Here is a 25,875-nt window from a genome sequence, read left to right as displayed (position 1 = left end):
AGGGGAGTGGGGTGTAGTGGTTACAGCAGGGGAGGGGAACTGGGAGCCAGGTTTCTGGGGCTCTCTCCCTGGCTCTGGGATGGGCACAGGGGAGGTCTAGTGGTTGGAGCAGCTGAGGTGCACAGAACAAGGATTCCAGGGCTCTGGGAAGGGAGTGGGGTGTAGTGGTTAGAGCAGGGGGGCCTGAGCCTGGGGATGGCAGCGCGATGAGAGTGGCTCTGTCCCTACTTTTAAAACTCTCCCCTTACCTCCGTGTCACTCACTTCTCCAGCTGTGGAAGGCTAAGCCCACTCTGCAGCCAGGGCGCATGAACCTGCTTTGAATGTCCCTAAGGTGCACCGAGCCCTGGGACCGTGAGCTGAGCGTGGGGCAAGATGAGCTGACAGTAGGCCAGAGTGTGGGCCTGGGGCTGGCAGGGGAGATTGTTCATTAATATTCACATGCAGGTAACACCCCAGCTGGGATCAGGTCCTTCCAGCTGCTGCCCAGACCCTGAATGAGCTCAAGGCCTTGTACCAGGTGCTGCTCAGACCCAGCCAGAGACAGACCCTGCCCCAGCTGGGTTTGGGGCCCCATTTTACCAGGTGCTGCCTGGACACAGCCAGAGACAGGCCCTGCCCTGCGCTCGGGGCCCCATGGTGCCAGAATTGAGTACACATCCGTCCTGTCTCAACAAGGAGGAAACCTCCAACCTGGGCTACACTTGCTGAGTTAAACGCCAAGCTCCTGCCCTGAGAGGGGAGATCAGCACAGCCAACGGGGGTTAAGAGCTGGCACCAGGCTTTTCGCATGTGGAAATTCACAGATCCAGAGCAGAGTGGATGGAATCCTCCAAGCTCCACCCACAAAATAAGCCCCTCCCCTCAAGACTCCACCCTCCCCACTTTGCATACAAAATACTATTGAGTAGCGCGTGGGGCTGGGCTGACTCGGCCACCACCCGTTGCCGTTTCCTTTGCAGACCTGGCTTCCCTGCTGCCTGCCTGCCTGAGATGAAAGGGGCAGTTTGTGCCTCTCCCATCAATGGTCTCAGGCTCTCGGCAAACTCAGGCAGGTCCCTGTCTGCGCTGCTCACCCTTCCGTGAGCCCTGCTTTACCAGCACCCTTGCGAACCTGTCGCGGCCGGCTGGGAGATGCTCAGTGGACACAGGGCTGAGCAGACGCCTTACGTCCCTATTGGCAGTGGCCCCCTGGAGTTTGCTCCTGCCCTGAGTGTGCTTGGGAAGAGGGGTGCAGAAGGGTGACAGCTGCAAGGAGTGTTAAGAGGCAGATCAGGGAAGGGGAGATGGTTCCCCAAGTTAGATATGAGACGACAAAAGCAGCGCCGCATGCTGGGACTGGCCGATCGCCGACTTTCTCACGTTTACAGTTTCCTTGTGCAATAAATCCAGTGCGGACTTGCAGTTCAGAGCAATGGAAACATGGCATTGTCTGAAATGTTTGTTTGTACCGACTTCTTTGGTTGCTTTTTCCGTAGCTTGGTATAAAACTGGGCAAACAGCAAGATGAGTTGATGTAGCTCTGGAAGACCTCCGCATCCCATGGGGGTACACGAACCCCTGGCTGACAGCTCCCAGCTTAGAGTATTAGCAGGGATGTGTTACCTGGGGGAAGGATAGCTCAGTGGTTTGAGCACTGGCCTGCTAAAACCCAGGGTTGTGAACTCAGCCCTTAAGGGGGCCACTTAGGGGTCTGAGGCAAACAGATTTAAAAACAAAATCTGTTTGGGGATGGTGCTTGGGCAAGGGACTGACTTGATGACCTCCCAAGGTCCCTTCCAGCTCTATGAAATGTATATCTCCCTATATATTAAGTGCATGTGTGTAACTAACTGTGTGCTCTCTCCACGTACCTTGGGTGAGGCTCAGTAACCTGTTGGCATGTCAACAAACTGGCCTGGACTCGGTGCAGCTTAGACACAAGCAGGGAGGCAGCGTGTGCAGCCTGATGAGGGGGTTTTGAACAGCCTGGTTGAGGGGGGCTGGGAAATAGGACGCAGGAACCGTTCCCCCTCAGGTGGGGGGAGACTCCAAGGATGTGCCTGGAATACAGCAAGGTCACGACATTTGTGAATTCAGTTGTTCGCATGTGGTTCGTCGTCCCCAGCGCCGTTGCTGCTGCAGCGTGAGACATTGTAGCCAACCAGCCAGTGCGTCTGGAGCTGCTGCGAGACACCCCAGCTGCCCAGGCAATGCATCCAGCTGTTTGCGAAATTCACCTGCCACGAGGGCTCCCACCACCAAAGGCTCACGAATGTCACAACCCTGCTGTAGTTTAAAAACGTGCACAGGTTGACCTTCTTCATCTGGGAACCTGGGGACCTGATGGGGGCCGGATGAGAGAATTTCCCAGATCACCGGAGGTCAAGATCACCGACACTTCGTCTGCTGACTGGCTCTGAGAAGACATTTAGTGGTAAATGACAGCTGAAGAACAGCCCAGAACACGGACAGCCAGGACCGGTGGCTGCAAACAAACTTTGTGGGACTGCGGGAAGCTTGGCCACACCCTGGAGAAGTGCACATCTGGCTGACTAAAATCGTGCTGGACCAGGGCTGCTACCAGCTGAGTGTTCTGGAGTAGAGACATTCAGCCTCTGTCCACTTTCCTCCAGAGCAGCACCCAGTAAATTTGTACACCTCATTATTGCACCAGGCAGTAATCATCTGCCTTATCCTACAGAGCATGGCGGGACAGGAAGCTGCCCCAACAGTAACCGATGTAGCAACCTGCCCGGGCCCCTGCCTGTGTAGGGGAGAAGCTACCTCAAGTGTTACACACACCATCTGCCTGAGTCAGTTACTCCAAGGATTGGGATTACACCTGACTGGTGCCGGACAAGAGAATTGGTTGGATAACGGAAGGTCAGTATGGCCCAGGCCATTACTAACACTCCTTACAGTGGGGGTTACTGCCCCCCTGCAGAGTAACACAGACACTGTTGAACCCCAGTGCTGCACCTCAGCTGGGGGAGACCAGGCTCTGGCTCAGGCCAGGGGGAGCCCCAGAAACTGGGGGTCAGTGGCATGATCAGCACAGTGGCGAAAATCGCAAACTGGCTTCTGTGACCACCTCCCAGCAGAGGTAACATCATGATTCCAGCTCCCAGTGTGGGGGAGAAAATAATCAAGTCGCTAGGCCACAGGGGCCGTGAGAGCTTCCAAAATATCAGCCACAGGCAACGGAGAGGGTGACTTGAGTTTGCAGAGCCTGAAGCAGCCCTGCAGAAAGGTGTGAACGAGGAGGTGCTGGAGGGGGTGTATTTGGTAGCCTAAGGGATGCAGCTTCCTGGAGACGCAGAGTTCGTACAGGTGACGACTGTGGTCCTGGGCTGCTGCAGGAGAGAGGGCGCTCTGACGATAACGCAGGAGCTGCTGGAGAGATGATCGAGAGCCTGGAGAGCCAGATAAGTGACGGACCGAGAGCAGCTGGACCAACAGCAAGGATGGACACAAACTTTTCCAGCTGTGTTTTATTGCCATTGTAAATATGCCCCTGCCTCTTAAAACAAGGCAAATGAACAAAACCATTCAATAAATAACTCCCCTGCCAGAAATCACAGAGAAAACAAAGCAGGTTTTTTTATAAACAAAAAGTTTAAAAAAAGTCCAAAGCCGCCGTACAAACCCCGGGAAGAGAAATCTGTGTTATATCCTCATCTTGTCCTTGTCAGAACTGCTGGCTAGTAAGTGCATTATTTCAGCTCAGTTTCTGCCACTGGTCCCACGGGCTCCCCTGTGTTCCTCCAGTTGTACACGCAGGCCAGGAACGAACGCTGGCAGCCACATGCCTGGAGCAGATTTTGCTCTTCTGAACAGAACTCCCCAAAAAGTGCTTTGCCAACGTTTTTCCCATTCCCATGGGAGAAATTTCCTCTGCTAGACCCCAGCTGGGCACACGGCCTTTCCTTTCTGAGAGTTGTTTTATCCGTTTTTGAGATGTGTGGAAGTTCTGGCCCCATCAGAAAACGCTGACTTACGGAAATAAGCCGTGGGACTGTGGCCATTTGGATGAAGTGACGTGGGGGGAAAAAGCCAGGAAGAACACAAGCAGCCTGCCTACGAGAGGAACTTTTTGCATTCTGGTTTCTAAATGCAATTTCTTTTCATGCAGAGCTCTAAGATAGTGGAAGTCTGTCTGGGAAAATTGTGCCATCCTATGCGTTGTTCCTGCTTGCGATACAAACAAATGGAAAAGCTGGAGAATTTCCTGGCAAACTCCAGGCCCCGCTCAGCTCAAATCACCTTCTATGCTTTGCAAGTGACTTGTCACCCCGGGGCAAATCCAGAGAGACCCGTCACATCTCCAAGACCAGCCAGTTATTCTGCAGTTGACCCATGGTGTGAATCCAATGTCAGCCCTGCCCACCCCCCGAACACACACACACACACAATGCAGTGCAAATCTCGAGCATCTCCCTCTGGTTTTACAGCCAACTGCTAGAATCCAGGGCCAGGTCCCAGGGCAGCTGGGCCCACATTACGCAATGCAACCCCTCGAAACAGCTCCCAGCTCTGCAAATAACTTCGCCGCCTTAGAGATGCCCCCCACCCCGCTGACCTCAATGCAAACCAACATGCAGGCAGGACGCCCCCTTCAGGATGCCTGGAGCCAGCCAGTGGGAGAGAGATCCCTGAATTGGATGGAATATCAGCTCTTCATGATCCATGCAGGCCAAGAATGGACAGGCCTTAACCATAACTCAATAGCTTCTCCAAACTTCCTTAGGCCACTTCCCTGATGAGCCGGGTGGGGATGGGGTGTCCGCCCGTCATGCTGACTCCAGAGAAGAAAAGAAAATCCCAGCCCAAACAAGACTTGGCGGGGTTGGTTCAAACATTGCTTCTCGTTTCGGCCAACCGTCTCCCCTCAACCAGCTCTGCATGAGGGGGCGTATCCCGCAACAAATCTGGGGATTTGTAAGAAACTGGTTTCCTGGGTCAGAAAATGCCCCTTGGTTGAAACCAAAACCATTTGCAAGGCAGAATCTATTGGGTTCAGAAGTGTCAAAGCCGCCGCCTGTTTCTAAAAGAGAAGTTCCCTTGTGAGTCCAAGTGACGCTTCCACCATTTTAAAGCGATCGACGGTAAAAATCATTTTTAAGTCAGACTAGGCACAAAACAGGTCTAGAGGTCCACAGCAAGCCACTACCAGGGACCGCGTCCAGATGTGGTGGATGGACTTTATTTGTCCCCATATGAGATGGGGAAAGGTCCCAATCTAATCACGCTCCAAGGACGGACAGCACGTTTCCAGGAGGGCTCGCTGGGTCTCTCTGCCTCAGTCCAGTGAAGAAACCGACGGTGCCCACCTCTGAGCTGGGCCCAGCAGCTGCAGCTTTGAAAGCGAACCTGGAAATCCTGCAATCCCTGCTAGCAGCCGGTCAGGCCCCTGGCAAACGGTCCTGCCCAGCTCACAGCCTGGGAGACATGGAAACTGAGCAGGCACCTCACAAGGTGTGTTGCGTTAACCACCTGCAGACCCAGATCAGAAGAAAATGGGGTCAGCTCTGGGCGGGTGGGTGGCCCCTGCTTGCCTAGGTGGTAACACTGGGGGGATGAACTGGTGGAGGGGGTCCTAGAGGTTTCCTTCAGCTGCTTTTCTCTCCTGGGCAGAACTCAACAGGGCAGCAGCCTGCACGCACTGGGCAACCCCAGCACAAATCTCACATTCTCCAGCAGGGGGCAGTGGTCTGCATCCCACATCCCTGCCCCAAGAGGAGACACTGGGGCACTCCCCACCTGAGAGCCACTGTCTTCAGTTAGGGGCACATATGCCAACCCCTCCCCTACAGCAACCCCCCCTCCCAGCCTTCTGCACATCTGCCCCTGCATCCATCAGATATGGGCTCACCCCCAAGTTAACCCTCCACCCCACACTGTAAACCCACAAATGAGATCATCCGATACCATACTACGGCTGCACAGGTTTTTCCTCTTTTATATATAAACAGAATTAAATTTCCTACTTTCCAACATTCAAACTCTGCAATTCAACTCATTCCACCTTTTTTTCCCCCCTTCTCTTTTCCTTAAATCTGGTTCATCTTTCGTCGCTTTCCTTGATTCATTCATTCTTCCATTCTGTGGGGAGCAAGGACCAGATCCAAAGGGATACATATATTTCCAACTCCATCTGAAAGTCTTGTGGTTTTTTTTTTTTGTTTTTTTTTGCCGGTATATAAAAAAACCCAAAGCTAAAAGCTCGCTATTATAAACTTTTTTTTGTTGGTTTTTGCATATTTTTGGTTTTTTTTAGAGCCATGCTTATTTAAAAAACAAAAAAACCCAAAAAGCCAAAAAAAAATATCGTGCTCGGAAAAGAGAAATAAAACCAAGTTAAAAATTGTGAGGAAGAAAAAGGAACTGAAGAAATCTCCTGATTTTGTCCCAAATATTGCAAGATCGACTGCTGATTTTTCTTTTTGTTTGTTAAAAAATTATATATAGGTATATATATGCAAAAAACCCGCCACAGAAAACAACCATGGAGTCGACCTCAGTAAATATTAAACTTTCTGGGTTCAAGCTATGATACAGACGACGTACCTCTATACAAATGCATTTGGAACTAAAAAATAAAATACAGATTAATTACAAAAAAAGAAGCGGGAAGGTGTAAAGGTGTTCCCTCTCTCTCCTTTGTTAAAAAACATAATTACAATAGGAGGAAGGAGAGATCAGACGAGCAGATGTGACAGCCACGGTTTTAGGAAGAAACAGGCTAGCAATTTTGCACACCTGTACTTTTCCCCTGGCATGCCGACGGGAGAGGCTTTGGAAAGTCCCTGTGGAAATCAGAGCTCGGGGAACAGGGAGCTGGGATTTGCCAGGCAAAGAAACACATAAAATAAGAGCTACAAACCCAATTGTCACTTCTGTAAGGGACGCCGGCCACGTGGGCTTTTACTGAATTGCTTCGGCAGCCGTCAATTGGTGGAACTTGAGTGGACTCAGGCCGATCACAGAGCCACGCCAGCTGTCTAGGACGTGCCCAACTGCGGTGGGGATTGTGGGGGTGGAGGAGGGAATTTTTCCTCCCAGAACACCCCCCAGGAGTCCAAACTGGATGGCAGCCGCCGACCCCCCCACCAGTGCTGACTTCACGTAGTCACCCGTCTGAGACAGGGGGCGGGATGAACAGAAGGACTGGCAGGAAAACGCCCCGGCGGTGCTATGACTTCAAGCTGGAAGAGGGAGGATTCGAACCCACGGCTGGGCTTGGTGGGGGAGGAAAAAACACCCCGGGAGCTGCTAGCCTGTGTTAAAAACCTACTATAAAAAAACCGCAGTTTGTTTGCTTTAATCTTAATATTTCCTACTGCGGGGGGAGGGCAACGGGGCACGGAGGAGGGGGCCATGGCCGAGGCCATGCAGCTGTCCCCACCCGCAAACCGCAGCTGCTCCCCCAGTTGAGTTTGGCTGCGTGGAGTAACGTGGGGAGGTCTCGTTGTACCAGACAGAGGACAGGAGGGACAGAAGGAGGCAGGGGCAGGGTGGCGAGCTGGCAAGGAGCAGGAGGTGGCGGTGGGTTCACTGCCCCGGAGCCTCGCCCACGGTTTCGATGCCGTGCTGCTGCAGCTGTGCTCGGAGGAGGGCGTTCTCGTTCTTCAGCTCCTCGATCTGGGCAGGGGAGAGGGGAACGGGGTGAGCTGCAGAGTGGGCAGGGCTCGGGCAGGGGGTTGTCGCCCAGTGTGGCACTAGGGGGCGCTGTGCCCCAAGGGCAGGCTGGGGGGCTCTCCCCTGCACTCAGGATTGAGCCCAATGTCCCTGGTAGGCACTAGGGGGTGCTGTGCGAAGGGGGCAGGGCTCTGTCCAGCCTTTCATGGCTGACCCCAACGCATCAAACATCCCAGGACTTCTCTCCAGCACCCAATCGGTTAAAATCTCTTTCCTGGTTCGCTTCCCACTAGGCTGATTCTAAAACCTGCTCCAGCTTCAGTGGGATGGACGTTCTCCCTGAGCACAGCACAAACCATTCCATGGTGTTACGTGTGGCTGTTCCCCAGGTGCCCCACCCCAGAAGCAGCCGCAGCGATGCCTGTGTTAACTCAGCACACTGGGGCACTTTGGTGTGGACGGGTACCCGGCGGTGGGGGGAGGGACGGGTGTGGGAGGGGATAGGTAGAGGTGTTGCAAGGGGACAGGGGTTGCCCTGGTTACCTGTTGCCGCAGTAGGTCATTGTCCATCTGCAGCCGCTCGGCCTCCTTGAAGGTCTCCTGCATGCGCTGGTTGGTCTGGCGCAGCTCCCGGATGTAGTCACACGCCTTGGACAGGATTCCCCCTTTGCTCTGGACAAATGGACATGGGGGGACCCTTCAGCGCTGGATCCTCAAGCCCCCAGTCACCCTCCAGTCGTACTCCACAATCCCAAAAAATCACTCCCTGGAACCTTCCCTGCCCCCCTCCTCAACAGGGTCCCTCCAATTTTTTCCACCCTTGGCAGAATAAATTTTATTGTGCACACTCAGGCCTGCATGGCGGTGCACCAACAGGAATGCGTGCTGCCAGCTGAGGGCTCTGCTCATCCACTGGGCGGCACCTGACTCCCCTAGCCCCAGTGGTCAGCTCGCAGGGAACCCTGCTCCCCACTGCCCCGGAAACCCTACCAGCCACTGCCCCCTTGGGGGGCTGCAGAGTCCAACCCTGCCACACCTCCCTTGCTCCCCACTGGCCCCGAGTCCCCGGTCAACCCCCCAAACACCCTCCCCAGCCTCAGCACGTCTCCATTGAACCCCCCCGCCACACCATCCCCGGACCCCCCCCACCCCCCTTCTGAACTCCAGAGAATCACTCCCGCCATCACCGCCCACACAGCCACACCCCTGGAACCTTCCAGGCTCCCCACATTCAATCACCTGGGAATGCTTTCCCATTGACCACCCCCCCACCTCCCTCTTCCCCAAGCTCCCACGGCCGAAGCAGTGATAGAGGCAGAGCTCGCCAAGGGGGGCTCCAGCCAGGGGCTCCCCTCCCTGCTGCCTCCTGCCCTCGTAGCGCCGCCAGCTGGGCCACCCAAGGGGCTCTGCCAGCACTGGCCTTGGTCTTGCAGGGTCTTCTCAAAGCCCACTGTGTCCCCATGAGGCCTTGGGAGCACGAAATAACTATGCCATGGGAGGGCTGCCATGCGCCTGTTTGTTATCGTAGGGTCTCCTGGGTTGCTGGAAGGTCTCTCACATGTGCCAGGGCCCCTCGGCAGGGAGATGGATTGGCCAAGCGGCTGGGAGGAGGAGATATTCACCCCCACTCCTCCGGAGCAGCACAGCCCAAAGCAGACTGGGAGGGGAAGGCAGGAAACTTTCACCCCACCCTCTACACTCCTCGGAGACCCTACATAAACAAAGCCTGCACACAGTCCTGCCTCTGTCATGTCAGGGAGCGTGCCCCCCACCCCCCAAGGGAACATAAGAACGGCCACACTGGGTCAGACCATAGGCCTTTCATGCCCAGTGTCTTGTCTTCCGACAGTGGCCAATGCCAGGCGTCCCAGAGGGAATGAACAGAACAGGGAACCATCAAGTGATCAATTCCCTGTCGCCCATTTCCAGCCTCTTGCAAACAGAGGCCAGGGACACCCTCCCTGCTCAGCCTGGTCAACAGCCATTGATGGACCTGTCTCCCTGGAATTTATCTAGTACTTTTTTAAACTCTACTGAAGTTGTGGCCTTTGCGACGTTCCAGCAAGGAGTTCCACAGGTGAACTCTGCGTTGTGTGAAAAGAGACCCTACCCGACAGCGCCACCCTTCCCTAACAAACCACCCACAGAGAACTGGCCCACAGAGAAACCCCAGGGGTCCCAAGCGCTCCCCTCCTCCGGCAATACCCAAACCGGTGAGCAGACCTAAAACAGCACCTTCCAGCCTGGGGGGAGCCGCTCAATGGATTCTGCTCGTGAGGCTCAGTGGGGTCCTCCCCCAATGCACAAGCTCCCCACTCCCGTTTCAGCTCCTCCCACCCCACCCCCGCCCAGCCCCTCACCGCGCCTGTCTTGCTGTTGTCTGTGTTGCAGTCTGGAATGATTTTCGATAGCTGGACAATCCAGTTGTTAATTTTGTCCCTCCTCCTCCTCTCCACTGGGGGGTGAAACAAACACGAGTTACATGCAATACCCCGCCTGGCGCCAGGGCCCAGCTACAGCAGTACGGGGCCTGGGTGAGAAAACACGGAAGGGGCCAGAAAATTTCGACGGGAAAAAAACAATCCAAGTTCAAACTGAGCTTTTGGCTAAAATACTGAAAAAAAAGCTGCCGCAGGGCCTTCTGGGAATTGCAGTCCAAATGCATCCCGAGCCAACACACTGCACTGACTCATCAGCCTGGCTGGACTACATCTCCCATAATGCACCACTCTCCCCTCTTGGTCAGCTGGATGGGGCAGGTCCGTGGGCAGGGTGCTTCATGGGAGATGCAGTCTCACAAGGGAGAGCAAAACTTTAAAAATAGACAAGGAACCACAATGCATCATGGGAGATGTAGTTTGACCACACAGAGGCCATGGAGTTGTGTTTTCACACAACTGGAAGGAAAAAAGGAATCTCAAAATTGTTTTCCATTGGTTACCGTCTCTCTCAACAAACCCAAACCTTTCTGTGAAATGGAACTGCTGGGGATGAGATTTTGTTTAAAAACATCTGAGAAAAAAAATCTTTCAAATGGATGTTTAAATTTCTCTTTGAAAAATTACATTAAAATGGTTTAAAACAGAAAATGGTCCTTGCTGATCCCAAATGGCACTGTAGAAATTTGTTTTTCAAATACCAGGAACGTTTTGGCTTTTTGGCCAGAGGAGGGATGAACATTTTAACATCTCAATATTTTTTGGCTGACAGAAAGTCGGTTTTCAGACTGGCTCTATATTTCAGAATTTAGATATTCAATATTTCTGTTCTTGGTCAAACCAGTGCAGGTTTCAGGGGCCCTTGTCATTTTTGGTTACGGAGGAAAAAAAAAAAAAAAATCAGACACTCCCCCAGGAAGAAAAATTTTGCCATACATTTTGTCGTCTTGAAAACACCATTATCCAGCCAAAGCTTGTTCTAATAGAAAACACTCGGCTAGCCCCAGCTGTGGCTGGTCAGGTTAGGGGATATACGCACTGACCACTTCCCTAAAAGGGCCTTTAAGAATTCACCAATCTCCTATTCCTGGATTTGCACAAAGGGAAGTTTCCAGCCTTTTTTTCCCTCCCTCTGCACGCTTTGGTCAGTTTCGTATTCCCTCTGGTCATTTGCACTTCAAAGGCCAGGCTGGGCAGATTCCCAAGCCCGGATGCACTGGGAGCAGTCGGCCAGAGACATCACAGCTCAAGGCCCTGCACGGAGACAGAAGGTTACAAAGGAGTGATGCGTCACACACGTGGTTGGGAGGATGACCAGCTTCGGGGACGACGGAGGCAGGACCGCACACTACAGCCTGTCTGGCAGAGCTGAAGGGCATGATCTTCAAGGAAGGGATGGCTGGCTTTGGGGTCGGGCAGCCCTGGACCACTGGGGTGATATGGAGTCGTCGGGCTCCACTGGGCCGGAGCAGAGTGAGACCTCTGCCCGCCACCCACCTTCGTTGTGCTGGGCTCGCCGCCTCTCATCGCGGGGCGTCCGCGTCCCATCCATCTTCCTACGGTGGGGCCCAGAGAGAGGATGACATTACAAGGTGGGCAAAACAGATCTGTCCTGACACCCAATCCCCACAGTGAAACCAGGACATAGGACCTACGCAGCTTTCACCTCACACTGCCTCAGTCTTGCGTGCGTGCGTGCACACGCACACACACACAGGAGATCCAGCAGGGGGCAGAGCTAACACACACACCCACGCGTGCGTGCAAACCCACACCGCACAGATCCAGCAGGGGGCAGCACTAACACACACAGCCACAGCACAAATGCAGCAGGGGGCAGAGCTCTCTCTCTCTCTCTCTCTCTCTCTCTCTCTCTCTCTCTCTCTCTCTCACTCACACACACACACACAGAGCAGGAAGCAGCACTGTCTCTCTCGAATCCTTTTCAAGCCCCTTTCTTGACAGCCACCCCAGCCACACACTCAGCTCCCGGACCTACCCCTGAACCAGGTCACACGCCAGCTCCTCTGCAGGGGTCTCTAATCCCCTGCGACATGGATGCCCTGAGTGGGTGATGTCAGATCCAGGTGGGTTTGTCCAGGGTCAGCCCGCTTCTGGCAAGTCGCTGCTCGGGGGGGGGGGGGGGTGTGTGTGGAAAAGAGAGGGCAAATCTGCCTGGGCTTGGGCTCCACCTAGCCAGGGGCTGGGAAATCCCAGAGGCTGGGGAGGTGGTGGGAGCAGGAGCTGGCCTGGAGAACCCCCAGGAGCAGTGTGACAGGGAGAGAACTGTGCAGAAACCCAAGGACCAAGGCAGGTGTGTGCTGGAGCTTGGGGACCCCCTAGTGCAGGGGCCTTTCCAGAGATTCACCCCACTCCCTCCAGCAATGACCAACCCCATGGGGGACCCTCCCCACACAGCTGAAGCTGGACAAGTTGCAGGCAGGTGGGAGATCTGGGGGGACACCTCCACCCACCAACTGCAGGGGCTACGTACGGGGAGTACGGGTGGGTGCGGGGAGCGATGGTGCGTTGCGTCCCCGTCTGCAACACATCTTGGGGGGTCATCATCACGTAGAACTGGCCTGTGGTGGGGGGAACAGAGAAATAGACTCCTGGAAACTAGGACTCTGGGGTTCTAGCCTCCGTGCTGGGAGGGGAGCAGCGTCTAGTGGTTAAAGCGCAGGGCTGGGCGCCAGGACTCCTGGGTTCCATTCTGAACAGCTCAGCCTACATCAAGGCAAACACACTAAGGCCATGGTCACACTGAAGAATACTAATGAGGTGCTGAATTGAATATTCAGCGCCTCATTAGCATTCGCACACTTCCGGCCGTGGCGCTCAGAAAGTGCTGCTTTTGAACGCATGAGGCTGCACACGTTCGAAAGCAGCATTTTCCAAGCGCCGTGGCTGGAAGTGTGAGAATGCTAATGAGGCGCTGAATATTCAGTTCAGTGCCTTGTTAGTATTCTTCGATTTGGCCATTAGCATGGCCATTTCCAAGTTTTGGCCAAGTGCAGTCACAGCCAAACAGCTCAGCCTGAGTTGCCCTTTATGTTCCTTGAACACTACAACTGGGAGGCACCTTGAGAGGTCACCGAGTCCAGCCCCCAGCGCTCATGGCAGGACCAGACACCATACAGACCATCCCCGAGAGAAGTCTCTCAAACCTGCTCTTAAATATCTCCAGCAATGGAGATTCCAAAACCTCCCCGGGCAATTTATTCCAGGGTTTAAACCACCCGGAGAGTCGGAACTTTTTCCTAATGTCCAACCTAAACCTCCCTTGCTGCAGTTTAAGTCCATTGCTCCTTGTTCTGTCCTCAGAGCAATTTTTCTCTGATCTCCTTGCAACACCCTTTCAGGTACTTGAAAACTCCTAAGTCTTCTCTTTTCTAAACTAAAAAAGCCCACGTCCTACAGTCTTCCCTCCCAGCTCATGTTCTCTAGACCCTTCCTCATTCTCGCTGCTCTTCTCTGGACCGTCTCCAATTTCTCCACATCCCTCTTGAAACGTGGTGCCCAGAACTGGACCCAGCACTCCAACTGAGACCTAATCAGCGGGGAGTAGAGCAGAATGTGACTTGCTGTGTCTCACTCACAACGCTCCTGCTAATGTAGCCCACAATCAGGTTTGCTTTTAAGATTATGGGAGGGGCGGGTTGGCTCTGCAGGAGAGTTAGCTGCTGCGGGGTCTCATGGTTGGACCCTGGAACAAGCGGTGCCGAGGTACTAATGAGGGGAGAATTAACACGCCCACAATGCTGTGCTGCTGGTCATTTAAACAAGGGGAATAAACTGATCAGGAACAACCGCTCGTGTCCATACCGCCATCCTTGGCTGTCCTCCTGCAGACTCCCCCAACTCCCCTGCCTCAGGCTGCCGAGGATTTATAGGGGAAGCTGAAACCATGGGGATCTGGGCTCATTTAGGGGAGTTTCCTGGTGGACCCGGAAACACCGCCCTTGAGGGGTGAGGCGCTCGAGCCATGGGCGCAGGGCTAGGCTCCCGGCCTCCCGTGACTGCAGCGGAATCTCCATGTTCATTAATCGGAGTTTTTGCTCTTTTCAGGGAAGCAGGCGTAATTCATGCCTGCCTGGGTGTGCCCGGAGCCTGCACCCCTTGCTGGGGGAGGGGATGTGCTCCCCCAGCTGTACCTGAGACAGAAACTGCCAGGGTCTCTGGTGCACCCATCTGCCCTTTCAGCCTCCCAAACACCTTTCTAGCTCTGCTAACCCCCCGTAGACCCTTCCCTCAATATCAAGAGGGGCGGAGACAGTCCAGGTCACCCAAACCACGCTCCCAGATGTGCTGTGGCTGGATGAGGAAGTGGCAGCCCCGGACCAGAGCAGCCAAACCCTTCCCTGCAAGGTGCATCTTTACCTCCTGGAAAGAGGAGCTATGCAGCCTCAGGGCGGAGAAGGCCCCTGTCCCCTAAGCGTGCTAGCTCAGGTGACAGCAGAGGGAGCTCTCACCTCCAGCCTGTGCCAGGGACTGATCCGTGGTCTGAACGGACACGGCTGTGGCATCCCCGACCGTGGAGGCGGGGAAATAGGCGAAGCGGGCCTCCCCGCTGACCGCCTCGGCTGCCGGGCTCCCGCCATTGCTGAACGGGTTCTGGATCACCGCCTGAGGAAGAGAAGAGGCCACTGGTTAGAGCATGGGGGGAGCTGGGAGCCAGGACACCTGGACTCTGTCCCTGGCTTGGGGAAGGGAGTGAGGGCTAGTGGTTAGAGCAGGGTGTGGGAGTCAGGACATCTGTGTTCTATTCCCAGCTCTGGGACGGGAGCGGAGATGGACATCTCTGCCCACCATCTGACCAGACCAATGAACCCTTCTCACCCGGCATCCTTTCTCCAGCACTGGCCATAACCAACTGCTTAAGACAACAGCAACCCTATTGGCCAGCGATGGAATAACCCACGGTGGACAGATTTCCCCCTGAGCCCAGGCCTATGGCTCAGCCCCACTCCCCTGCCCCAGTGCACTCAGTGAGGGTGGGGAACTTCCAGCCTGCAAGCGATGGGGAAGCAGGGAGGGGGGGCTCCCCCACCAGTCACAGCTGGCCCCACAGACTTCAGAAGAGGGTCTTGAACCCAACCTGACCCACCAGCTGTCGGCTCCCCAGCCCTCAGCCCCCACAATCTCCTCCCTGGGGAGGTGCTGAGAGACCTAGATCTAGCCCTCTTTGGAGAAGCTCCACAGATGGGGCTCCAGCCATCCCTGTCCCTCTTCTCCACTCCCCCCCACCCCGGCAACATCCTCTTTGACGTGCAGCCCCCCACCAGAGCTGGGCGCAGTCTCCAGTCAGGCTCTCCCCAATGCTACGCCCCCCTCCCACTTGCTATCCCAGACGCTGGCGCCCCCAGGACTCCTGGCTCCTTCCCAGAGTAGCTGCTCTCCAGGGCTCAGCCCCAGCCTGTGGACGTGACCCATGTTCTTTGGGCTCTGTCTACGTTTGCCTGTGGGTCACATGCGTCACTACGTGCGTAGGCCACTGTCACCCAGTCACCGAGCTCTTAGTGTGCCCCCAGGCTGAAATGCCTCATGCAGGCAGCCAGCACCATTAGCCTCACATCAGTGGTAGGGAAACTGAGGCACGAGGGGAAAGCAATTGGGTCAAAACTACCCGGCAAATAAGGCAGAGCTCCACTGGGACAGCCTGGCTGTCCCTTACAGCGATGGGACACATCCCCATCCAGCCCAGGCTATGAGCAGGGTCTGGGAGCCAGAAGGCCCTGAGTTCTATCCCCAAATCATAGATCACAAGGACTGGAAGGGACCTCGAGAGGCCACTGAGTCCAGCCCCCTGCCCCAATGGCAGGATCAAGTACTGTCTAAACCATCCCTGATAGACATTTATCTAACCTGTTCTTAAATATCCCCAGCAATGGAGATTCCACAACCTCCCTTGGCAATTTATTCTGGGAGGGGAGTGGTGGCTAGTGGTTACAGCCAAGGAATTAGGAGGGGGACTGAGCCACGAGTCTGGGCTCCAGGGCACTAACCCCAGCTCTAACCACACAACCCCACTCCCCTCCCAGAGCCAGGAACAGAACCCAGGAGTCCTGGCTCCCAGTCCCCTGCTCTAACCACTAAACTTCCAGGGATACTCTGGACCAAGACAGTGACTAGTCCTCGCTTCCCTGCACAGCGGAGGGTCTCCAGGTGATCCCATGGGTCATTAGACCTACAACCCCTGGGATTTCTGGGCCTTATCCTGCTACAAACACCCTCGAGATCAGAGCAGGGCCTGTCTGAGACCGACAACTTAGTAGTACTTGTAGCAGCACCCACACGGCAGTGTTTCCTCGTGGATAGGGCAAGCAAAAATTCAGGAAATCTTAGTTCTATTCCCATCCCTGGCCCTGCCCCGCCTCTCCCTCCATGCCTCAGTTTCCCCATCCATGCAACAGGGCTCAAGGGTGAGCCCCAGCGCCGGCCCAGAGTCCCACTGTGTCAGGTGCTGTATGAACCCGGAATAAACCCACAGGCCCTGTCCTAAGCGACCGACAAACCACACAGCAGAGCCTGCAGGCAGCTGCACAAAAGAGGCACCTTCTTTGTTTTATGGGCAGCTCCCATCCGACGCACCGCGTGTTTCCTGGTGCAGCCACAGCTGTTTGCTGCATGCGACGGCCTGGCCCTGCCCACATCTAAGCGAGCGCACGTCCATGGAGAACAAAGGCACCCTCACCTCGCCAGGCTAAAAATAAACCACGGGGGCGGGGCTAGGGGAAGGCTCTAACCCCACCCACGGGGAAGGTGATGGGGAAATGGTAGTGGGGGAGACAGGGGACACCCAGGGCCCATTCCCTGCTCTGCTGCATGTTTCAGATGGGGACTGAACTCTTCACATTGGGGCCTGCCTCTGGCTGCATCTGGGCAGCACCTTGCACGATGGGGCCTGATCCCAGCCAGGTTCCACAACCACTACCCTAAAAGCACCTCACCGAGTCTGCTCTTGCTGAGAGATTTAGAAGTAATTGCAAAGGACGTGTCTGCGGAGCCTTTTGTGTAGAAGTACCCTGGGCTTCCCCAAAGGGCAGCACGGGGGGGAGCCCCCCTGGACTGAGCCTCCAAGAGCTTTTCCACCTCACCAACGTGTGCCTCAGTTTCCCCAAACGCTCCACCCAGGGAGAGGATCCCAGCCCTCCTCTGGAAAGCACTGGGAGACCTCGAGCCGAGCCAGCGCCCGGCCACTCCCCATCCCTTTAACCGCACCATGCCCAGCCCCTCCCCCACCTGAGCCACAGCCTGCTGGCCTCCGGTGAAGGCGGCTGTCGAGACCACGCTGACTGCGCCCGTCGCATCTGTCTGTCCATCCAGCTGACTGTCCGTCACCTGGACCACTCTGTATGTCACCTGGGGAGCGGGGGCGGGGAGAGAAAGATCATTTTACACAGAGAAATGAGAATGGAGCCCCCCTAGTCAGCACAGCACCCCCTAGTGCCACCCGGGGGCACTGAGCCCGGCCCTGCCTGCCAAGGGACAGCCCTACCCCATAGCACAGCACCCCATAGTGCCACCTGGGGACACTCAGCCAGGCCCTGCCTGCCAAGGGACAGTCCCACCCCATAGCACAGCACCCCCTAGTGCCACCCGGGGACACTCAGCCAGGCCCTGCCTGCCAACGGACAGTCCCACCCCATAGCACAGCACCCCCTAGTGCCACCCGGGGACACTCAGCCAGGCCCTGCCTGCCCAAGGGACAGCCCCACCCCATAGCACAGCGCCCCCTAGCGCCACCCAGGGGCACTGAGCCCAGCCCCACCCCCTGTGCACCTCTCACCTGTCCTCCATTGTTCTCTGTGCGGAACTGGTACTGGATATTATGGTCGGCGAAGGCGGCTTGCTGGACACTAGCAATGGCCACTGCTGTCTGCTCATCCGCGTTCGTGACGTCCCCTGGAAGGCAGAAGAGACCCGTCACATGCACAGCCGCACCCCGACTCCACAGAGACCGTGTGACCCAGGGAGCAGGCAGGGAGCCAGGACTTCTGGGTTCTACCCCTGCCCTCGGGGTGGGGGTTCTCCTGGCTGGAGCAGGGGGAGGAGATCGGGGTTACGTGGGTCCCACGCCTAACGGCCCGAGCGGAGCTCCCAGCGCCGCGCACCTGCAGAGCTACCTGCCACTTCTCACCTTCCTGCAGCTCGACTCCTTCTTCGGCTTCTTGGCCTTTCTCGTGGCTGGAAGACAGACCGAGACGACAACCAGCATGAACGGCTCTGCCCCGAATCTGGTGCGCCCTTGCCCTGCTGGCCTCTAACCACTAGACACCACTCCCCTCCTACAGCTGGGCAGAGAACCCAGAACTTCCAACTCCTCTAACCATTAGGCCCCACACCTCTCCTGCAGCAGAGGAGAGATCCCAGGAACTCTGGCTCCCAGCCCCTTCCCCACTCTCTAACAGGCTGTCAAAGGGACAAGCAGCGCCTGGTAGCCATCCTTGCCAGAAGAGGCTGTAAGTCACTCTGGGACCCTCTGCCATGCCATGTAGATCTCGGCCACTTTCGGATGTGAACAGCAGACAGGATCCCACCATGGGGGTAACATGCCAGACACACCCCTGCCACCATGCAGCACCCAGACCCAGCTGACAATCCTTTAACCTTTCCCTGCACCCAGGTCCCGGCTGGAGAAGACTCATTCTCCAGAACCTCCTGGAAAGGACTGCTCCTTCCCCCACCTCCTCCCTCTTCCATTCTGACCTGCTGCAGCGTTCTCCTTGTCTTCCTGTCCTACACTGCAGCGTTGCTGTGTGCTGTTGAAGTGCCTCAGCCCAGAAGCAGCTGCGTTTGTGGCCGGATCAGTTTCGCCCGACCTCTTTTGCCAGCACTCGCTACCATCTCAAGAGAGGTGGAGAGCAAGAAGAACGAAGCTCTGAGGTCTGAGGAACTAGAGTAGGAGCGGGGTTTGAATCCTAGCTCTATCAAGCTCCCTGCCCCAGTCCCAGCTGGGGTGGAGACTGTCTTTAAGTGCCTGGGTTGTAGAGGGGGGCCCATGTCTCCTGGAGCAGAGACTGTCTCGCAAGCAAATCTGTGCAGCAACTGACAACAGTCCCTTTAGGTCCTACCACACACACAAATTATCCTCAAATGCAACCCTGGTATTTCCCAGCAAATTCTAGCTACAACACACCCAGCGACTTACCAGGCTCAGCTTTCCCGCCATGGAAGGCTGGGACAGCTGCTTTCTGAAGCAGGGATCCCTGCTGGGAGGTATTAGAATGGGTTGAAATCTGATCCCTCCTGCAGGCTCGGGGAGAGAATGCCTGCTTATACTAGGCTGCAGCGAGCAGTCTATTTCCTTGCCACCTGGTCTGCTTCTTCCACACCTGCTAGCCACATGACAAACCACTGATTTACTCCCCTCAAAGATCGCTTCAAACCTAGAGTTATCAGGTCAGAGCACCGAGCGGGTGCTGGGTGATGGGGCCGTCCCACTATTTGCATGGGCTGGATTTCAAGCTTTTGTTTGTGTAGGGTCTCTCTTGACTCAGTGTCCCGGGTTAGCGTCCCGCTCCCCCGCCCCCCCATAACTAATGGCTTGCCCTGGTAAATGAGGTGCGGCTGTCACCCCTCAGCGGCATGGCTGCCTGAGTTGGTGAATTCCTCTGCATCACAGAAGTTGGCTGTTTAAGCCACTCTGACCCAGTGGTCCCCCGGTTCTACCCCTGCCAAGGGCAGAAGTGAGTGATACAGGGACAGGCGCTACACACTGATTACATCTTGTGAAATGTATCACACAATGAAATGCACAGCCCCCTTGCTACACGTAGAAGGTGAGCCAGCAACAGGGCCCCAAACAGAGCATGCCTGTCAGGACTGGTCCCTGGATCCAAGCCAGTGCCAAGCTGGGGCAAGGAATGGCCTCTAGGCTACATCAGCTCCCATCTGGCCCCAGGGGAGCAGGTTGTCTGGTTCAATGGGGTCTGTCCCCCCTACAGGGAGTGAGCTATTGGGGGGTGAGGGAGACGGACACCCACAAACACTTATAGAACCTATTTTTATTGTAATAGCCACAATTTCATCTCATGCACGTCCGTACGAACCCAGATGACCGGTAGCCTCACTGCTCAGGAACATGGGCAACATTCCCTGACCCGAGCTACCCGGGAGGTCAAACCAGGTGACCTAATGGCCCCACCTGGCCTTGAAATTGACGAAAAGCCAGGCCGAAATCAGCCAAGTCACTCTGGAGCTTAGGCCCAGGGGAGCTGCTCCACCAATGCATGTCCCTCTAATGCCTGATCACGAACAGATTTCTTCCCAGTGAGCTCTCAGGCAGGTCTCTCTGAGCAGCCTGGGCTCCCAGAACTGCCACTGTGACTCCCCTGAGCAGCACGGCTGGGGACAGGCCACGTCTCTATCCTCCACTGACTGGATCCAACCCCAGGGTGGCACCTGTCGGGGGGGATGCTTCAGGACTCAGATGCTGAGCTAGGGGACCAGGTGTTGGGGTCCTCTTCCCAGGTCTGCTACATGCTCCCTTAAACCCATGTGCCTTCAGTTCCTCCCTCCCCAGGATGGGGAACAAACCTCCCGGCTTGGGAGGGGCTTAAGTACTCCGAAAGGAGAATCAAGTCAGAGGAGCACGGTGTGGTCAGCTGGCCACAAAACTGGAACCCCTGAAACACTGTTATGGGAAAATGCTACTGTGATGCCTCATGGGAGTTGTAGTTTATGCACACCGCTTTCCTGGAGAGGCCAGACTACAACTCCCAGCATGCACCGGGTGTCCCGCCTTCCACTAGAAGCTCTTTGGGCAAAGACAACGCGCCCCACCCCCCCTTGCCTGGGCAGCGCCTGCCACAGCAGAGCCCCGATCCCAGCAGGGGCAGGAACTGGGCCACTCACAAGGTTAATCACAGCTGCGGTGGCAGGGAGAGCACCCCAGACTTCCACAGCACCCAGTGCTGCCAGCTGCGCCCAGGGCGACACCTTTAGCCAGCTCTGGGACCTGTGCAATTCAGGTCCGGGCGGGGGGCGGTGTTAGTTGCAGCAGCCGAGACGCATCTACTGTGACAGCAGCCAGATGCATCTGTCGTGCTCTACACTGGGCCCAGCCTGCCAGGGCAGAGCCCCAATCCTACCCCGCAGCATGGCACCCCCTAGCACTGCACTGGTATATGGGGGGCAGGCCTGACCTGGGAGCCCCGATCCCACCCTGCAGCACAGCATCCCCTAGGGCCCTGCTGGGGTATCGGGGACCACCATGGCTCATCTCTGTTATTTCACTTCCCAAGGTGAAACCTTTCACCCTAAGGGCCCCAGGGTGATCAGACTCTGCCAACCTCTGAGCGGCACGAAAACGTTGCCAGACGTGCAGGCAGAGCAGGCACCATGCAACAGCTTTCACAGGCCAGCGATCCTGGGACAATGCAGGGTCAGCACCACCAGAGGATCCAGCCCCAGGGAGACTCTGGTCCTCCCACTCCCCAAGCACCCCTGGAGAGAAAACAGGAGGTGCTCTGTGCCCACGGGGCTGCTGCTCTAGGGGCCATGGGGCTGGCTGCCCACCATCTGCTAAGCCCTGCCCCTCTGGCCCCACTCTGCCACCTCCCCCTCACTGCCCTGAGGACAGAAGCGGGTGGAAAAGAGTGAGGAGTGGGCCAGGAGGGTCCCTCTATTTTTCCCAAAGGCGGAATAAATTTTATTTGTGCACCGAGGCATGCGCAGGCTGCCCTCAGCGGGTGACCGTGGGCGCTCTGCTGAGCAACGGGGGCACCTGGATCTCACCTGTGCAACTGGCCACAGACTCAGCTTACAGGGAGCACTGGTCTTGGGCGGGGGATGGAGGGTGCAGTGCCAGTGTGTACCCAGAACCCAGCCCTGCCCCCAGCCCCAACCAAGGTCACCCCAGATTCCATCCTCTGCCAATCCTGCCCCAAGCACAAGGAGAGGGCGCTGTGTCCCGCCGGTCGCAAGGCCATGCCACAGCACCCGCTCTCCCCACCCGTCACAGCCTATGGCTGGGCGGTCCCCCCACCCCACATAGCGTCACTGCCCTGGTACACAGAGCTACACCCCTGCTGCCCCACTGGGCTGCCGCCAGCCGCAAGGGCCGACCTGTAGTATGAACCTCTCACCCCCAACCCTGTGCTGCAGGGGGTTCCCAGTCACCCCCTCCACAGGCAGCCCCATCTCCCCTCCCCTGACCACCCCCTTCAACTGCCCGGCTGTCCCCTCCCCCTGCTCAGGGGGTCACCAGATATCATGGGACCCTTCTATCTGCTCTGCTTTACTCCCCAACACCCCCTTCCCCCAACCCACTTTCCCAGGCCTCGGCTCCGCCCCGTTTCCCACCAATCCAACCCTCCCCCCAACTTCTTCGATCCCCCTCACACGGAGCCACTAAGCCCCCAGTAACAACTTCTGTCTCTGCCCCACTTACCCCTCCCCCCGGGAGCCCCCCCTCCCCCGCCCGCTCCCTCTGATCCCACCTGCTCCCCTCTTGCCCTGGCGCCCCCGCCTGTGCCCCATCCCGTCGTGTCACCCGCCAGCCGCAGCCCAGCCCCGCTCCTGTGTCTGCCCCCCCGACCCCAGTCCCCCGTCCTCTGTCTCCCCCACACCCCAGCTCCAGGGCCCAGTCTCACAGATCAAAGGCCCCGGCACCCACTTCCCAGCTCCTCAGCCGTTCGTCCTCCCAGAGACCGCCAGCTCCCCCCGCTGCACCCGAGCACCCCCCCGCCTCTGCCCCACACACTCCCTGCCCCTCATATCTTCCCCACCCCCTCTCCACTTCCCCTAGGTCACTGCCCACAACTGGGCTGCCCCTCCCTCCAGCCACTCAACCCCCCCCCGCGTCTCCTTCTCCCCCCTCCCCCGCCGACACCAGCCTACTGGGCCCCCAGCCCCCGCTTCCCCCTTTGCTCTCTCGCTCTCTCTCTCTCTCTCTCTGCTTCGTCCTCCATTTTGTTCTCCCCCTCTCCGCGCCGCGGCTGCCGGAGGATCATGGCTGGCTCCCTCCCCTCCCCCCACCCTGCCCCTCCGCGGGGCCGGCGAGGGGGTGGGCAGGAGTCGCCCCCCCAGAGAGGGGGTGGGGAATTCCCTCCCTTCTCCCCCTTACCTGGCAGCAGCGGAGGCGGTGGCTGTGTCCAGGCCGGGATCCAGCATGTCCATGGGGGGAGAAGGGGGGAGGGGGAGGGGAAGGGGGGAAGGAGAGGGGTGGGGAGGCCCCTCAGCACCAGGCCGGGGCGGGGGGAAGGGAAGGAGAAAAGGGAGAGGAAGGGGGGCGGGTGAGTTTAAATCTCACGCCGGATGGAGGCAGAGGGGACGCGGAGGAGACACGGGAGCCGAGGCGCTGATCACGGGGACAAACACTCGGGTCATGTGAGGAGGAGAGCGAGAGCGATCCTCTCCCCCCCTCCCCTCGCCTTCCCCCCTTCCCCTCCCCTCTTCCCCAGCTGGGAGCCCGGGACACGTGAGGGGGGAGCCGGCAGAGCCGCCGAGCTAGCGCGGCCTGGGCCCGGGGGAAGCGTGGCGGGCGGCGGCGGCCGCAGCGGATGGAACGTTGCAACAATCCGGGGAGGAGGGTGGGGGAGGGGATAGAACGTTGCGACGGTCGGGAGGGGGAGGGGTGGAACGTCGCGAGCGGATGGAACGCTGGGGGGCGGCCCGGGGCCGAGCGTCGCGAGGAGGGGGAGGAAGGAAAGATTTCCCCCCCCACACACACACCCGCCGCCAGATGGAACGTTGCAGCAGTCTGGAGGGAGGGGACAGAACGTTGGGGCCGCCAGGCCGGGGGGGGCGGATGGAATGTTACGGGGAGCCCGGGATCCAGCGGTGCCGTGGGAGTGGGGGGGGGGGGCGCGGCGGTGAGAAGGAGGGGATCCCCCGTGGAACATTTTGCATGCGGTGGGGGGGATAAGGGGCGAGGTGGGCAGGTTGCGCTCGGGGCCGCAGGCCAAGTGGGGGCGCCCCCCGCCACCGGCGGAAGGAGGGGTGGAACCCCGATGGAACGTTGCGGCAGGAGGCGGTGGCGGCGGGATGAGAGCCTTGGCAGGCTCGTGGGGGGCGGGGAGGTGGAATATTGCCCTGATCGAACGTTACACCAGTCGTGGGAGGGAGGGAACAGAAGCGTGTGTGGCACGAGAAGAGTGGAGGGGTGGAACGTTGGGTGCCCCCAGTGGAACGGTGCGACAATCTAGTGGTGTCGAGGGGGGTGGACCCTTGCAACCATAAGCTGCGTCTACACGTGCATGCTACTTCGAAGTAGCGGCACTAACTTCGAAATAGCGCCCGTCACGTCTACACGCGTCGGGCGCTATTTCGAAGTTGAAATCGACGTTAGGCGGCGAGACGTCGAAGTCGCTAACCCCATGAGGGGATGGGAATAGCGCCCTACTTCGACGTTCAACATCGAAGTAGGGACGTGTAGACGATCCGCGTCCCGCAACATCGAAATAGCGGGGTCCTCCATGGCGGCCATCAGCTGGGGGGTTGAGAGATACTCTCTCTCCAGCCCTTGCGGGGCTCTGTGGTCACCGTGGGCAGCAGCCCTTAGCCCAGGGCTTCTGGCTGCTGCTGCTGCAGCTGGGGGTCCGTGCTGCATATACAGGGTCTGCAACTAGTTGTTGGCTCTGTGTATCTTGCACTGTTTAATGAAAGTGTATCTGGGAGGAGCCCTTTAAGGGAGCGACTTGCTGTTGAGTCCGCCCCGTGACCCTGTCTGCAGCTGTGCCTGGCTCCCTTATTTCGATGTGTGCTACTTTGGCGTGTAGACGTTCCCTCGCTGTGCCTATTTCGATGTTGGGCTGAGCAACGTCGAAGTTGAACATCGACGTTGCCAGCCCTGGAGGACGTGTAGACGTTATTCATCGAAATAGCCTATTTCGATGTCGCAACATCGAAATAAGCTATTTCGAAGTTGGGTGCACGTGTAGACGTAGCCATAGTGGCGGGAGGATGGGGGGTGGGGAGAGACGGATCCATCCGGGATAGAGAGCTCAGGACCTGCCTTATCCCCCCCTCTTGCAGGTGCGTGATGGCCCAAGTAGACAGTAACTGTGGATACCCCCCCCCCCCACACACACAGGAAGGGGGAAGTTTCCTTGCCTTTTTGAGTGGGTTTTACCCTTGCAGGCATCAGCCAGGCCCCTGGCAAAGTGGCCGTCTTCCCTTTGCCGCTCAGGCCTGGTCCCAGGGCAGCACTAGGGGCTCTGTGTTGCAGAGTAGGGTCACGTTCCTGGGGGATTCAGGGCTTGCCCCAGCAGGACACTGATGCAGGGTAAGGAGTCACTACTTGGGGAGTCAGGCTGACCCCCGTTCCCCCAGATGGTGCTGGGACTGCAGTGGTGACAGACTTTGGCATGAAATGATACTTTTTCCTCTCAGCTCTATGACGCTCAGCTAAACTCCAAGGGCATCACTTCCATCCTGCTTGAAACCCTCCTGGAGCCAGCTGGCTTTACTTCCTGTCCTAAACGGCACTGTCACTTCTCTTTGCTGTGTTAAAGTCACGAGTGCCAACATTCTGTCGCACGAAGATCTGCCCCCCCATAATTCTCAGGCCCCGCTACATTTCCAACAAACCACCCTGCTTGAACAGCGTGACAGCCAGCATGTATTGCCTAACCAGTGCCTAATGGACAGCTTCTCGTTCCCATCCTGCTTCTCAGATCCCTTTGGAACCAAAGAGAGGATCCAACAACTTACATTGCTGCAAAACCACTACGTCACAAGAATCAGCGGGTGGACCTTAAAGCCAGACAAATTCCAGGCAGAAATAAGGCATTGGTATGTCTCCCCATGGTGGTGAACCATTGAAACAAGCTCCGGGGACATGTCAGTTACTCTGTCTCTATGTGCTTCTGGTA

The 25,875-nt window shown here is 57.1% G+C and overlaps 1 protein-coding gene across 1 annotated transcript; it reads right to left on the bottom strand.

The window, feature by feature from the left end:
• Positions 1-5,914: 5,914 nt before the first annotated feature.
• USF2 (upstream transcription factor 2, c-fos interacting) lies at positions 5,915-23,547 on the bottom strand. The gene is made up of 10 exons (XM_074980586.1): positions 23,127-23,547; positions 18,198-18,244; positions 17,847-17,962; positions 17,300-17,419; positions 14,530-14,683; positions 12,552-12,639; positions 11,555-11,613; positions 9,980-10,074; positions 8,163-8,291; positions 5,915-7,622 (listed from the first exon to the last, which is right to left on the bottom strand). The coding sequence occupies exons 1-10, from the start codon at positions 23,177-23,179 to the stop codon at positions 7,533-7,535; spliced, it is 951 nt and encodes a 316-aa protein (XP_074836687.1). The 5' UTR covers positions 23,180-23,547; the 3' UTR covers positions 5,915-7,532.
• Positions 23,548-25,875: the final 2,328 nt, after the last annotated feature.

The sequence above is a fragment of the Carettochelys insculpta genome, chromosome 30, assembly GCF_033958435.1.
Source record: "Carettochelys insculpta isolate YL-2023 chromosome 30, ASM3395843v1, whole genome shotgun sequence".
NCBI classification, from domain to species: Eukaryota; Metazoa; Chordata; order Testudines; family Carettochelyidae; genus Carettochelys; species Carettochelys insculpta.
The sequence above is the reverse complement of the archived record's forward strand: the minus strand, read 5'-3'. Positions and strand labels throughout refer to the sequence as shown.

What these genes read in the sequence shown, in the direction of transcription:
- USF2 (XM_074980586.1), bottom strand. Translation starts at nt 23,179, where the DNA reads ATGGACATGCTGGATCCCGGCCTGGACACAGCCACCGCCTCCGCTGCT. An exon ending in GTCCCTGGCACAGGCTGGAG is followed by an intron (nt 12,640 to 14,529) that starts GTGAGAGCTCCC and finishes CCCCCACCACAG; the next exon opens with GCCAGTTCTACGTGATGATG. An exon ending in GCGAGCCCAGCACAACGAAG is followed by an intron (nt 10,075 to 11,554) that starts GTGGGTGGCGGG and finishes TTCACCCCCCAG; the next exon opens with TGGAGAGGAGGAGGAGGGAC.